General features: G+C 41.1%; 1 protein-coding gene across 5 annotated transcripts in view; it reads right to left on the bottom strand.

Moving 5' to 3' along the window:
* The window catches only part of TASP1 (taspase 1), a 167191-nt gene extending 151470 nt beyond the window's left edge, over positions 1–15721 (bottom strand). For 4 of the 5 annotated variants that reach the window (XR_004374991.2, XM_032789844.2, XM_032789847.2 and 1 more), the window contains exons 1-3: positions 15658–15721; positions 5643–5861; positions 1972–2039 (exon numbers count right to left, since the gene is read on the bottom strand). Coding sequence is in view for 4 of the 5 variants with exons in the window: in XM_032789844.2 (XP_032645735.1) it covers positions 1972–2039; positions 5643–5787 (213 nt within the window). In the remaining variant the exon portion in view is untranslated. Of the gene's footprint in view, positions 1–1971; positions 2040–5642; positions 5862–8479; positions 8568–15657 lie in introns of those variants that run through there. The other variant, XM_032789845.2, reaches the window with a different exon arrangement.
* Between the last annotated feature and the right edge of the window lie 815 nt (positions 15722–16536).

Here is a 16536-nt window from a genome sequence, read left to right as displayed (position 1 = left end):
TCTCTGAACCTGTTCCAGTTTGAATTCATCCTTCTTAAACATGGGACACCAGAACTGCACACAATATTCCAGGTGGGGTCTCACCAGCGCCTTATATAACGGTACTAACACCTCCTTATCCTTGCTGGAAATACCTCGCCTGATGCACCCTAAAACCGCATTTGCTTTTTTAATGGCCATATCGCATTGGCGGCTCATAGACATCCTGCTATCAACCAATACCCCAAGGTCCTTCTCCTCCTCTGTTGCTTCCAACTGATGCGTCCCCAATGTATATATGTCTCCTGTGACAAATCTAGTTTTTGAGCTTTCATCATCTCAATTTCAGATGAAAATCTTCTTCAAACATTTGAAATTTTTCTCAAGATAGAAAATTCCATTTTCCAACCAGCTCTATAAACAAGGCTGTATGCTAGGACTTTAGATGTATTGGAAATGGCAACAAGTGAACAACTGACTTTTGTAAATTTAGTGATTATGTCCTCTAACAATGGTAGCTTTGGCAAGGTCTAACTGTAAGAGTTCTCAATGCATATTTTTATTTCATACATTGTATAATTCATATGCAGCACAAGTCCTACTGCCTTTACTATCAGACACCAGTACCAGTTTGACAATACTTCGTCTATAACACAAAAGTAGACAAAGTTACAGCTAGCATGAGCAGATGCACTGACACTTATAACTTGTTCTCATTCACACACTTACTGAATTTAAATCAATACATTTATTCTATAACAATATTCAATTTGCAGCTGTTCGACCTACCAAAAGACAAATTACATTCACTTATCCTTCCACTTCTGTCCTAAACTTAATGGGAAGAATTAATAAATTCTTCTCATGTTCTATTCCAAATTCTGCCACAGACATGCTCTAGTACAGGGGTCGGCAACCTTTCAGAAGTGGTGTGCCGAGTCTTCATTCATTCACTCTAATTTAAGGTTTTGCGTGCCAGTAATACATTTTAACGTTCTTAGAAGGTCTCTTTCTAGAAGCCTATAATATATAACTAAACTATTGTTGTATGTAAAGTAAATAAGGTTTTTAAAATGTTTGAGAAGCTTTATTTAAAATGAACTAAAATGCAGAGCCCTCTGGACCAGTAGCCAGGACCCAGGCAGTGCGAGTGCCACTGAAAATCAGCTTGCGTGCCGCCCACCCTTGCCATAGGTTGCCTACCCCTGTAGTATCTTGGCCAAATGACAGTTTCTGATATCCTTATGAAGAAAAGCAATAAAATCACTACAAATTCTCCATGTAAATATCCAGGTCATAGGGGGATGGATCTTCCATAAATAAGCTGTTGTCTCAGGCTACACATATTAGGTGTATATAGTCCTGACCAGTGACTGCCAGCCAGCCTTCAAGTAGCAAGAAGGGATACCATGGAAACATGATTTGGAATCATGATATGAAATGAAAAAACACCATTTGTATGTGTACCTGGAGCAAGCCCTGGAACCAAAATTGTTGCATGAGCAGAGAACCACCACTCTTTTCTTTTAATAATCCACACATACTGCAGTCCTCTGAAGGAGAGAGAATGTGTACGTAGTTTCTGTGCAAGTGAAAGAGGTATAGTACAAACCATAATCCTTTGAGGGATTATGAAAAAATATTTATTGATCTGTTATTCAAATCACACTTCTCAAAGTTTTTACCATTCTTCCTTTATGGAGTGCACAGTGGTTCTTGTTTTTTTATTGCTATTTCTTTTTTTGTCCACAGACATGTCAACCCTTCAGTACATAATTGTATCCAGAGGATAGTGTTAATGAATTCCAAAATAAACACTTCATGCAAACACACTTTATGCACTTCTGAATAATATCCATACCTCACAAAACAGATTAAAACCTTAGAGACTAGACCCTAAAACCTTTTATGAATTGAACTCTAGTGAACTTAAATTTATCAGAAGCCTGTTGATCTTTAAAGAAAAAAAGTTCGAAACTGGGGAAGTCATACCTTTTGACAGGCTCTTTTGCAAACATGTTTGTATTCTTTAGCTTTGGATTCAGAATGATAACCTGCACCTATTATTAAAGACAGAAAAACAAAGTTAAGTAGAGCTTATGGTAAGCATTCAAACTAACATATTGGGATAGTGTTTTTACCAGGAATTACAATATAGGCTGACACCCACATCTTAACTCAGATGTATACAACTCTGTGTCATTTTATAAAACAGAGACCACTGATCTACTTCCATCACAGATTAACACTTTCAAGCATTTCAAAAATAATCCAGTATTGCCACTGACAGTCATCTACACTATTGATATAAGTGGAGAGGTACAAGTCCCAGTATTTTACATAGATATTCTGACCCTCTAAATATTCATTGGGAGATTCTAGTTTTGCCTACTCCTCGAGAGCTTCAGACATGAAAGTTGTCACTATATTAAGCCACCAAAAAAAATATTGCTACAGTTTTTAAGAGTCATGCTCCACTTTTTCTTTTGTATCTTCAATCACATGAGTTGGCCCTCCTTCCACTTTGATACCTGCACTAGATTTTTTTTTTAAACTACTGCTTCTGCTCTGGGACTGCCAGACGCAGTTTCTTGAGAAAGATTACATTGAAAATGAGAGTAGTAGAAACATATTCCATCTCCATTTTGTTCCTGCTCCTTGCCTCCCCAAACTGACTGCAAGCATCTCTCTGCCCATGCCCTAACCCCACTCTTTCCTGCCTCCACAGGTCTAGAAAACCACTACAAGTACTATCAGCAATGGAAGCCATAGGCTTATAGTAATTTAACATTTAATACTAGCAAATTGTTGCTTTTTAAAAGAAAAAAAAAAGGCAATGAGTCCTGTGGCACCTTAAAGACTAATCGATGTATTGGAGCATAAGCTTTCGTGGGTGAATACCCACTTCGTCGGACAGATCCCATGCACCTGACTTCCATCATAGATTCCATCCCCTGCATCTTTAAGGACTCGTTGCTTTTTACAAATCCAGGCTACCCCCGATACTTTTTTCTTTTGTTACTTGTGATATTCATCCCTGCTCCCACTTCCTCATCTTCAATGCTGTCTGTGCTTAAGCTTCTTTTAAACAACCAGTTTAGTTTATCAAAAACTAAACTAACACTAATAGTGGAGGAAATACACCATAAGCAGCAGCATATTAAACATGTCCATTTAGTCTTAAAACAGTACAAGCAGAGTCTTTAAACACTGACTCAGAACAAGGTGTCCTGCACATATTTGCTCACCTTAAAGGTCTTATTCTTTTTTTAAAAAAAACACACATTGCTATTTTTAGCTCCTCGAGCATTTTAAGCATCACCAGGCTGTTTTAATCAGCTGCAGTTGTAAGACTGTAGGCTCTTTGGGGCAAGATAATTCTTTGTTCCATGTTTCTATGGTGTCTATTACAATGGGGTCCTGGTCCCTAACCGGAGCTACAGTAATACAAATAATTCACTTCACACTATGGTCCAGAAACAAATGCCAAAGATGAACCTGCCATTATATTTAACAAGATTCCTTGTAGTATCAAGGAACTAAATTTACACCTCTACCCTGACATAACGCTGTCCTTGGGAGCCAAAAAATCTTACCTCGTTATAGGTGAAACCGCATTATATCGAACTTGCTTTCATCCGCCGGAACGTGCATCCCTGCCCCCCCAGAGCGCTCCTTTACTGCATTATATCCGAATTTGTGTTATATTGGGTTGCATTATATCAGGGTAGAGATGAATTAATTTTCTCCAGAACGCTAACTATATTAGAAGTTTTTGGAACCTTAATTTCCCAATGGGTGCAGCATCAATGGAGGTAGAAGAGACACCTGGTATAACCGTAAACGTAGGTAATTTACAAGTCTGAAAAATCTTGGTGTACATAAATCTAGTGTTTCCTCAGGCCTAACACCCTAAAGTGCTCCTTTTCCCTTCATACATCTCCAGTTCACGTCCTCTCTTTTATTAAATTGGACCAACAAATTCAGGAAAATTTTTCCCTTATCCCCACAACATAAGAATAAAGCATCAACCAAGGCAATCAGTCAGGATGTCAAACCATGCTATAGAAGTTTTCATCTAGACAGCATGCTGGGATCACCATTTAGCCTATTTTTTCACAACACTTGTGCTTGAGAGAGCATACCACCATGTGATCAGGTAGCAAAATAGTTAAGGTATTTATGCTGTAACCCAAAGAATCATCCCATTATCCAACATATTCTACCACCCCTTGTAGCCACAAAGCATTGTGGGATTAGGGTCACAGAACAAACAGTAAGAAGTTTCTGGGTGCTGTAAGGGCAGCTGGCTGAAGGGACTGGTGCTGGTGTGGAGGACACCATGCATGAACTGCACAATGCTCAGCCCTGAGGCAGCACAGCTGCAAGAGTCTGTGAAGCTGAATACACAGCCCCTTTAAGCATTGCCTTTCCAGCCTGGATCAGAGTATTGTGCAGGTGATTGGGAAAAGGAGCTGCTTTGTAGCTGGGTGATGGGCAGGAAGATGCACAACAGTATTGAAAGCAGGAGTCACAGAAGCAGCAAGGTAAAGAAAGAGGAACAAGGAGCAAACTACTTCCTTTCTCCACTGCCTGAATATCAATAAGAGTCCTAACAGTCCCATAATTTAGCTGATCTCTCAGACAACATGATATGACCCAACTGATGTCCCCTTTCCAATCCATCAGTTGAGTAGTGCTGACAAAGCATGGTATAAAGTCTGTGCACAAGACAAGTCATGTAGCTCTTTCCCACAGCCCAATGCTAGCCCTACATGTATGGGTTGTTAAACTGCAGTTATCTCATCCCATAGCACGGATAAGTGCCAACAAACCGGCCTGAACCCCTCTGCATGCTGAATGACAGAAGAATGGGAAATGCTCCTTCCACCTTTGACTATCCCAAAAAAGTCCCATGTTCTCCAAACCCACCCTAACTTAAATTCAGCAAACCTGTGGAAAAGAAGGAAACTGCACTCAGCCAGAAGTACTGGCATGTTACCCTTAAAAATGTGCAAATGTGTAACTAAATAGCTTTTGTTCAAGCTTAGCAAAAAGACACTAAAGAGTTCTCTCTTGTACCAAAACCAAACATGGGAAGACAGACCAAAAAGAAATTTAAATTATAAGCAACTAATAAAAAGGAAGGGTTCTAATTGAAGCTCTCCTCTTCAATTACAGTGCTCATAGCTTTCCATATAGGGAGATGGTCCATGCTTTAATTTCGCTCCATCATTACCTCTCACAGACTAGCTTGACACTCTAGTCTCCCACCCTATTCCTGAGAAAACAACTCAGCTTCATGCAGCCCGACCACCTGCAAAAACCCCACTCAGGTATCCAAAATAGAGGGGTTACTGAGGACTGGTTGAGATTCCCGAACTATTTCAGAAAGGTTTCAGAAAGGGATCCACAAGATGTACGTAGAGTTTGCCTTCTTAAAATCTGACACAGATGGCACACACTCTTCCTTGCACAGAAAGGGAGAAATGACTTTGAGGGGTCTCTGTGCACATGAATCCTGGAGGACAATCCAGACCATCACATTAGCATTAGAACTCTCACTCACAGCAGAAACAGCCACAGAAGTTTGCATAACTCACTTAGGATTTTACTACAAATTTAAAAAAAAACACCTCAGCTCTCAACTTCTGGAATCTTACCTGCATGTACAAGTACAAATCCCACTGGTTTCCCCTTTTGGATCAATTTTGTTTCATGCTCCTTCACCATCACCTTTACAGCTGTAACCTGGGATGATCTGGAAGGTAATACTTCCACTGAACTCATCCCCTTCTCCATGATCATACTCCAGGGTCACCATCTTCTACTGGAAAGAGAGCATGCTTTCATCCAAAAGTAAACTCTGGAGAGGACTCATCCTAAGGTAAAACCATATGTAAATGTTATGTAATTTTTTCACACTGAAAATAGTTCAGGCAAAAAGCATTTTATAAAGATCCATGTTATATTAGGTTATTTTTTCCACTTAAGCAGGAATTGAGTTTTGCATCTTCCATTTTACAGCCCATAATGTGAGTAAAAATGGACTTTTCCAAGTATTTACATAAATTTACGATTATAAATTATTTAGGAGGAGACTAAGTTTACTTTGAGTCTCACAATTTTTCTAGCCCATCTAAGTTACTGATTTGAGATTTGAAGTTTGACTATGGTAAATTTTAGCAAAGGGAAAGTTACTTTAAGTTTATGATCTTTTTATTTGACATTATATCGATAACATATCTGCTCTGATTACGATCATCAAATCTGTGCAGCACTGATGTTCCAGAATCTCAACCTTTGCTTTTTAAGGAAGTGCTTCCAGTACTTACAGTTGTGAAGAAAATATTAGATAGCAAATAAAACATGCTCTTTATAATTATCAGGAGTTCCATTCATAAAAACCAGGACTTTGTCAAAGTTCCCAGCTGCTAAGCTGGCAAGGCATTTTCATAAAGAAACTGTCATGAAATGAAGAGCTGCTGCTGCTGAGATCCTTTAAAAAAATGAAAGGACTGGAAAAATTGATAAAGTGTTGCATATCAATTAAGGTTGCTACATAACATGCCTGACAAAGCCTCAAAAGCACAGTAGATACCTGCTTTTCTTCCACCCAAAGACCCAGACTTCACTAATACCACATCCAGCATACACCATAGCCTTAAGTCAGCCCTGATAGTGTTGTGGCACCCTTTCAGCAACTCTTTTCACAAACCTGGATGTGGTTTCCCAGAACTGTACAGCAAAGGAAAGTCAGAAGAACTGTCTGGTCTCTGGTGTGGGAGTTTAGGGAACAGGACGTTGGAAGACTGGAATTTCGACTAAAGCAAAGATTTGGTTGAGATTCATTGTCTGTGGTATGTGGCATCTCTAGAGGGAAGACTAAACAATATACTCTGTCAGCCTGCCTACTGTTTCCTGGCTTTTTGAGGTTGCATCAGGTATGTGATCTATACAGCACTCTTAACAGACACACAGATACCAAATTGTATATCAAATAAATACACCTGTGTTTCTACTTAGGGTAGTATGCAATGAAAGGGCTCACATACAGTTTAGCAATAGCCATATAGAAAGGTAAGAAAATGTAATTTACTTGTAAACAGAAAGTTATGGTAAAAAGCGTACCTATGTTACCAAAAAAGGATGGATGTAGTGTTCTGTTAAGTAAGTGCGCCCAAGAAATAGGAATTTAAAGATGCCATAATAAAAAAATTCCATCTTTTATCCTCAGTTATATTCCATAAAAACGTCCTATTCCCAGGAGGCCAAGATACAAACAAGGTATTTAAAAAAGCATGACAGCAAGAGGAGCCACCACAGTTAGTCCACATTGTGTACACTGGCTTATGCTGGCACAGCGATGGCACTCTAGCTATGCTGGAATAATCCCATAGTGTACACACAGTCTACAAAGACAGAAGGGATTTTTCCCATGGTGCAGAAACATCACCTCCCCAAGCAATGGTAGCTAGATTGACAGAAGCATTCCTCCTTTGACTCAGCTGTGTTTACACTGGGTGTTAGGTCAGCATAGTTACCTCACTCAGAGATGTGAATTTTTCACACCTCTGTGCAACGTAGCTAGGCTGACCTCAATTTTAAGCATAGACCAAGCCTTGGTCATCAGCGTACAGCAGAATCTCTAGGTTCACCTAGTTTAGAAGAAACTAGTGTTGGTCATTTTTTGCAACCTCAGAAGACGAATAAAGTTTTGATCCTTACAGAATGATTATGGAAAATTTAAACCGGTTGTTTAGGTACCTAATGTATGAGCTTCCACTGACAGCAGGAAGTAGTTTTCAGGAGTCAGGCACAGAAAATCAAAGCTAATCAACACCTATGGCTTTATATCTGAAAAGCACTGTACCCATTAATCAAGATCAACATCTCTCAAAATTTAATTTAAAACAGCAGGTAGTTCAAAAGGTGAAGGGTATATATAGTATATGTCACAAGGCTATTTCTGTACACATAATTCAGATGAACTTGTAGCTTTGGAACAAGAGTGGAAAGAATAACAACAGATCAACACAATGTATGTATACAGCTCATATTGACATTGGGACTAATTGCAGCCTACATACTACTAAAGTGAATAAAGATGACAGAATCAGGTAGAAGGGGGCTCAGCAGAGGAGTCAGGGTGCCAGGACAGCAGGACTTGATGGGATAGGGAACTGGGGGGCTTGTTGGGGCCAGACTGGGCGCAGTAGGTGGGGCTCATCAGGGTGGAGGTTCGATGGGTCTGCTTAATGGGAAAGCCCCAGCTACTGCTGCGGAGGGGATGCTGCATGCCAGACTCCTGTTTCCCTCCCCCATTCTCCAATCCCTTTCTCTTCCCCATCGTCTCTTTCCTATCCCACCCCGCTTCCTCTCCCCTGCTTGTCATTCCCACATCCCCCTCCCCACCCTATCTCACACCTCTTCCTTCCCCAGTGCCTCCCCCCCTCAACAAACTACACCCATGGGCATCCCCAGCGCCACAGTGATTTACCTCTCTGCCAGCTTGTTCTGGACAATGGAAACAAGGCACCCGTGCTGCCTGGGAGAGGTGCATGACAACTCTTCAACTTTCCTTTACTTCCCTATCATTTTCTGCAGGGAAGCAAAGAAATCTGCAGGGGACATGAATTCTGCATGCACGGGTGATGCAGAATTCACCCAGGAGTAATAATATTTATTTAAGCAATTCTATAGCTTAACACACATTTCATATTCTTAATTTTTACACTAGAGACTGGTGACTTATGCGTTTCTTATTTACTAGATTAATTTTTCCTCATGATGTGTCAAGCTTAAATTAGAATTCAACTGAAAATGCACAAAAAACACAATTCATTCCTTTATTAGTTAAATAAAACTATCTTGGGTATGCTGGATAAATAAGAAAAAAGTAAGTTTATCAAAACATGTTCTGCATTTAAAACTAATTGATTTATTAAACAAAGGAAATATAACCTGTAACTAGCGGATTTAATTGATTGTTTCTGGTCACAATGACCTTCAGGATTTTTGAACTAGTGGATCTCATCATTTGACAGCTAGTTTTTATTCATATAGTGGAAGAAGAAAACAAGCTTTCCTGCTTTCTCAACTGTCCCTGGTTTCTTAAATTTGAATAAACGAGCCATTGAACTGACCTGGTTGAATAAACTGAAAAGAAAATATTCTCTCTGCACCTGTAGAAAAGACTACTGCTGTCAAAAGCTGGATTAACACTTCAACATACTCCTGTTCCAAGTGCTTATCCAAAGACTTCCACCAATACAGAAGTTTGATTTTCTTTAAAACTTCAGCAGCAAACATTTTCTGCTTAATGTTTTTATTAAATTGATGAATACATTATAATACATTCAGGCCTTAACATAGATTATCAATTTTTTATAATTTTTTTTGTTTAAATAATCATTTATGTAACCTATAGTTGGAGTATCCTAGTCATTTCACTGGAATTTTATTACTTATTTAAAAATCAGTTTAAAATTTTATACTGCTTCCCAAGCTTTGTTAAATATTTTGGAGGAAAAAAAAAAACAAACAAACAAAAAAAAAACCTTACGGCACAGCTAATTAAAAATGGTTTAACTAATTTAAAGTATTTTACTGCATCAGAATACTGTTACATAATAATATATTCATCCCGATATTAAGTACAGTAACTCCTCACTTAAAGTCATCCCGGTTAAGATTGTTTTGTTGTTAGGTTGCTGATCAATTAGGAAACACGCTTGGTAAAGTTGTGCAATGCTCCCTTCTAACATCCTCGTTTGGCAGCCACCTGCTTTGTCCCCTGCTTGCAGGAAGAGCAGCCTGTTACAGCTAGCTGGTGGGGGCTTGGAACCAGGGTGGACTGGCAGCCCCCCCATCAGCTTCCCGCTCCCCTAAGTTCCCTGTACAGCAGCTGCCAGCAGGCTAGCAGTTGCAGCTATTGCTCCTCCCACTACCATGTGCTGCTCCTGCCCTCTGCCTTGGAGCTGCTCCCTGAGCCTCCTGCTTGCTGTGCAGGGGTGGGGTGGGTGGAGGAAGAGGGGCTAATGTCAGGGTGTTCCCCCTCCCCTCATGCTCCTACACCCCGCTTACCCCTTCTTCTCCATATAGAGCAGGGTGGGAACAGGGACAGAGAGAGCATGAGGCAGCAGCTGCTCTCTCAACTTCCTGATCCACTTGAAATGCCAATGCACTTAAGAGTGGGTCAGCTTATTTAAAGGAGCAGTGTGCATTTCTCTCTCTTCCCCACACACAAGGTGCGTGTCTGTCTCTGTCTGCTATGCTATCTCCCTTCCCCTCCATTCCTGCTGCCTTGTAGAGTAAGAGGCTATATTAATAACGTGTTAACCCTTGAGAGCTCAGCTGAGTGCTAGTTCATCATTTAGCATAGGGATTCTCAAACTGGGGGTCAGGACCCCTCAGCGGGTCATGAGGTTATTAGATGGAGGGTCACAAGCTGTCAGCCTCCACCCCAAACCCTGCTTTGCCTGCAGCATTTACAATGGTGTTAAATATATAAAAAAGTATTTTTAATTTATATGGAGGGGTCGCACTCAGAGGCTTGCTATGCGAAAGGGGTCACTAGTACAACAGTAGAGAATCACTGATTTAGCATCAAGGCATTCCCTGGGAAATATCCCACCCATTTCTACCTCCTAACTTCGCCACTTCAACCAAGCTTCACAATCATCATAGCTGTGAACAGTATTAAATTGTTTGCTTAAAACTTATACTGTGTGTATATATAAATAAATATACGTTTTTTTGTCTGGTGAAAAAAAAGTTTCCCTGGAACCTAACCCTCCCAATTTACATTAATTCTTATGGGGAAATTGGATTCGCTTAACATCATTTCGCTTAAAGTCACATTTTTCAGGAACATAACTACAACATTAAGTGAGGAGTTACTGTATTAAAGATACACAGCTCACACTATACTGAGAAGTAGATATTTCCCTTTTACAAACCGGCAGAGATTCAGTGACGTTAAGCAATTAGCCAAGTACACAGCAATTCAGTAATGCTGTAGTCCCAACTCCAACAACTAGCCAGCACTAATGCATTTAAAATTGCCAAATTGTGGGAGTAAGAACAGTGAAACTCTGGGCTAGGTTCACCATTAGCGTATAACATGTTTAATCCTACTGACCTCATGGGCATAGTTCTCATTGCTAATGAGACTGATAGTTACCCTCTCTTATGCAAATGTTTATTAGCAGTTATGTTTCGATAAGGTACCGAATGCACAGAGAAGATGTCATGAAATAGTTTATTTTAGGGCTGTCAATTAATCGCAGTTAACTCACATGATTAACTCAAAAAAAATTAATCACAATTAATCACAGTTTTAATCGCACTGTTAAACAACAGAATACAAATTGAAATTTATTAAATATTTTGGGAAGTTTTTCTACATTTTCAAATAATTTAAGTTACCACACAGAATACAAAGTGTACAGTGATCACTTTATATTATTATTTTATTAATAATATTTGCATTGTCAAATGATAAACAAAAGATACAAGTACCATAATGCAATCTCTTTATCATGAAAGTGCAACTTATAAATGTAGATTTTTTTTGTCACATAATTGCATTCAAAAACAAAACAATGTAAAACTTTAGAGCCCACAAGTCCACTCAGTCCTACTTCTTATTCAGTCAATCACTAAGACGAACAAGTTTGTTAATATTTACGGGAGATAATGCTACCTGCTTCTTATTTACAATGTCACCTGAAAGTGAGAACAGGCATTTGAATGGCACTTTTGCAGCCGGTATTGCAAGGTATTTACGTGCCAGATATGCTAAACATTCATATACCCCTTCATGCTTCGGCCACCATTCCAGAGGACATGCTTCCATGCGGATGACGCTTGTTAAAAAAAAAGTGTTAAATTTTGACTGAACTCCTTGGAAGAGAATAGTATGTCTCCTGCTCTTTTACACTCGCATTCTGCCACGTATTTCCTATTATAGCAGTTTCGGATGATGACTCAACACATGTTGTTCATTTTAAGCACACTTTCATGCAGATTTGACAAAACCCAAAGAAGGTACCAATGTAAGATTTCTAAAGATAGCTACAGCACTCGCCCCAAGAATCTGAACTATCTTCCAAAATCTGAGAGGGACAAGGTATAGAGCATGCTTTCAGAAATCTTAATAGAGCAACACTCTGATGCGGAAGCTACAGAACCCGAACCACCAAAAAAGAAAATCAACCTTCTGCTGGTGGCATCTGACTCAGATGATGAATGTGAACATGCGTCAGTCTGCGCTGCTTTGGACTGTTATCAAGTGGAACCCATCATCAGCATGGTGATTAAAGATGAAGGGACATATGAATCCTTAGCACATCTGGCACATAATTATCTTGCGATGCCTGCTATGACAGTCCCATGTGAACGCCTGTTCTCACTTTCAGGTAATATTGTAAACAAGAAGCAGACAGCATTATCTCCTGCAAATGTAAACACACTTGTTTGTCTTAGTGATGGGCTGAATAAGAAGTAGGACTGAGTGGACTTGTAGGTTCTAAAGCTTTACACTGTTTTGTGTTTGTGTGCAGTTTTTTTTGTACACAATTCTACATTTGTAAGTTCAATGTTCATGATAAAGAGATTGCATTACAGTACTTGTATGAGGTGAACTGAAAAATACAATTTCTTTTGTTTTTTACTGTACAAATATTTATAATAAAAATAAATATAAAGTAAGCACTGTACACTTTGTATTCTGTGTTGTAATTGAAATCAGTATTTGAAAATGCAGAAAAACATCCAAAAATATTTAAATAAATGGTATTCTATTATTATTTAACAATGCAATTAAATCGCAATTAATTTTTTTAATCACTTGACAACCCTAATTTATTTTTTAAAAAAGATTGGTATACTTAATTTTGGCCTCTGTGTCTATTAACTCATTTCATCCCTAATTAACTTTAGAAAGTAAATACAGTGACAGTTTTGTTTATCAGCACAATTGAATGGCGCTATAGACAGATGTAGGAATAGCCTCATTTGTCCCCAGGCTTGCAGTTTGCTTGCTGGGGACAGCATTTGTGAGAAATACTCCCTATGTTAAATGGCATAAGATGACATATTTCTTCTCCAGAAAAATGACAACGAGCAGGAGGGCTGCAGATGGGTTACTTCATAAATACATTTCTAACCATTAGCTATTCCTTTACATCCACCCTACCATAATATTAAGCATGGATGCAACTGAGCACTGGAGGGAGTACTGGTGATCCACTGAAGCATCAAAGGAAGAACATACATTTTGTTGGAATCCCTCATAAATAGAGCTATTTTTAAAAAATACTTGAACAAAGCAGTATTTTAAGAAAAAGGCTACAGTAATTAAAACCTGAAGGACATTCTTCTCCAGATTGCAAATAATATAGAAGAAGATAGATGTTGGGCCTAAGCTATGTAACAACATGCATTTAAACACTGTAAATTTACACACCTGTAGATCTGAAAGGCTGTAGATTTTATACCAGCACTACAATGCCCCAGTTTGCATGTCCTATGCCGTAAACAAAGCAGTGCAATCTCCATAAAATTCTTTCAATTTTTAACATCACTTCCAAATCAAATCTACAAATTGTTATATCTGTCATATCCCTGCTATTCCCCCCAACGCCACCTCTTGCTCCACATGTACCCCCTTAAAGTTTTTCCATTCTAGCTGTTCTAGTTGCCCTCCCCACAAGTTCCTATCCCCATCCCCTTCTCCCATCTATATTCCTACATTCTCTTTTCCAGCTCTCCTCTAAGCAAGAACTTCAATCACCACACCACCACAGTGCACCACTCTAGCCATCTTTACAGTTGCAAGCACACTGGGGGCTGAACTCCAACTAATGTCCTGAAGCACTCTAGCGACAGAGATCCTGCATACAAGAGACTAACCATGGAGACACAGCCAAGAGTGCTTCCCTCACTTGGGAGAAACTAGCAGTTGCTTGGGACCCCACAAGGGTGCACTCAAAAACAGGAATCTCCCAGGTTGTATGGGAGACTTAAGAGGTCTGTTGTTAAGCTGCCACATTGCACTAGCCACCTTTTATGTTCTACTTCTCACTTGTTCATAACACTTGCCTATAGGAACTTACAATCTAGTGATAAACGCTCCCATCACTAGATACCTAAGTACGTTTGACAAATAAGCAGCAAATAGGAAAGGATTGGGTAAGGAAAAACAAACATTTAGTTATGTCCATATCTTGATGATGCAATTAAAGTATGTCTTCTTTATTAGGAGATCATATTTAGGAGTTTGTTTTTGGAGGCATTTTAACTAAGACAATGGTAATTTGGCACAAAGGGAAAAAGAGGCTGTTCCATGCATAGCAAGCAACAAGGAAGAGGCAAAGAAAGAAGATGGGAGAATTTTGGACATAGTGAAACAGAAGCTTCAAGACAGACATCGATGGATCAGAGGAAATGTAGTACAAGAGAAGGTCTCAAGTTCAGACAGTGCAATTATGAAGGGCCTAGAACTCAATACATGAAGTCGGAATTTGGTACGCTGGGAAAAGAGAAACTAGTGAATTAATTGAGAAGACAATGAATGGGTAATATGGACTGAATGACAAGAAGGAGAGTTTTCAGTAACAGCATTTTGAACAGGCTCTATAAAGATAATAGGGGCATCAGGAAGACCGAGAAAAAGGTAGCAGTAACTGAAGCAGAATTTGATTAGGCATAAACAAGCAATAACCACAAAGACAGTCAAGGAAGAACTCTCATATTGAGAGTAATTAACAGCAGAATTAGATCATGATTTAGATGTGATAAGAGATTATTTAATATTACTAAAGCCAATTATGCACTTTTTGAAAAACCTGTTCCCAAACTGGAGACTAACAAAAGCAACAGGAAACAATTTATATATAGTTAACAATTAGAAATAAAAGACACATTTTTAACAGGGAATATTATTAACCATTAGAAAAAGTGAAGTGTTGGATTATCTTCAAGTGTAGACTGGATGCCTTTCTGGAAGATGTACTTTAGCCAAACACAAATTAGTGGGTGCACTACGGAGGTGATGGGTGACATGTTAGGACCCATGATATACAGAGAGGTCAGACTAGAACTATGGGTCCCTTCAGACTTCATAGCCGTCCACAAGAATTTATGACAACGCTCACACAGAGGTTGTGTTTCCTAAGCAAATTTAGTTACAAGCTTTGGTGCAAACTCTCTTCAAGCAGGCTGGGCGTACCTGATTTGGCCTTAGTTCAGAACTACCTAAACCTCACACCTTAGTTACCGCAGTACCAATCTGGGCATAGATGGAGATCAGGCCTCTCAGTGACATCACAGCACACAACCACCACTATTCTCTAGCTAGGCTAACCCACCCCATGTGACATCACCAGCGTGACGTCAGCAGGAGCCACCATAGCAACGCACCCCACGACAACAGGGGACCACCACCACGTGGTGACCACAAAACGACCCCGGGGGACCAGCGAGATGACGTCCCACTCTCTCATGGTGATGTCATAGGGCCACAGCCTGGCGGACGAGTCGAGCCCGCGCTCGGCTCCCCACCCAGAGCGGCCCGGTGCCGCCGCAGCGCTTGCAGGCAAGCGAGCCCCGCCCGGAAGGAGGATGGGGCGGGTGGAGCCCGCGACTAAAAGAATCGGGGCGGGAGCCACTCACCCGCCGCGGTCACAGCCTCGCGCGCACCCGGAACCGCTCAACCGCCGGCAGCCCGGGAATGGGGCGCCGCCCCGCCCCCATCAGGCTCTCAGTGGTTCACTCAGGTCACGTGACATGAAGAGGCCGGACGCAGCCCGAGCGCCCATTGGCGGACTGGGTCCGAATACCGCCTGCGCCCGCCCCCTCCGTGGCAGTCCTGCCAATAGCGAGCGGAGGGGGAGGGGTTAAAGGGCTACGCACAGGCCGGGCAGCGCGGATGAGCGGAGGCGGTTGGGAGAGTTTCAAGCGGCCCGTCTCTCCCGCCACCCGGGCTGCCGTTCGTTAACCCCTTATAAGCCACAGGCCTGAGCCGTGCCTGAGGCCCCGGTTTTCCTTGCCAGCAGCTCCCTCCCCGGGCCCCGACTGCGGGGCTCCTCGGCCCTCGCTGTCCGCGCTGGGTCATCCCTCCCGAAGCGGCGGCCGCCCTGGGACAGGCTGCTGAGAAGTGGCCTTGTCAGAGGGACCGAGCACCTGTAGCTGCCGCTGAAGCCCGCGCGGAGGGATTAGGTGAGAGGCTTCCCCTGTTCGCCACAGGCTCGGCTGGAGCCAAGGGCTCTCATCCTGCTTCGGGAACTGGAGCAGGGTCTGCGAGCCCGCGCCCCAGGGCTCCTCTTGAACAGATCCCGCGCTCCCGGCCCTGGAAGCCCTGCTCGTTCATTCACTGCCCCTTCTCGCTGTCACACGCAGCTCGCTCTGTTTTACACATTATTTTTCCCAGTGTTGAGATTTCTGGTTTCTCTTTGTTTGCAGGAGCCGCTCCAGGTGCTCAGGCTGTTTTAAAAGACACATTTTCCTGTTTCCATGTTTAAAACAAATAAAAGCAGGTATTTCTTCACACAA

Source organism: Chelonoidis abingdonii, chromosome 3 (genome assembly GCF_003597395.2).
Source record: "Chelonoidis abingdonii isolate Lonesome George chromosome 3, CheloAbing_2.0, whole genome shotgun sequence".
Lineage (NCBI taxonomy): Eukaryota > Metazoa > Chordata > Testudines > Testudinidae > Chelonoidis > Chelonoidis abingdonii.
This window is presented reverse-complemented; position numbering and strand designations above follow the sequence as displayed.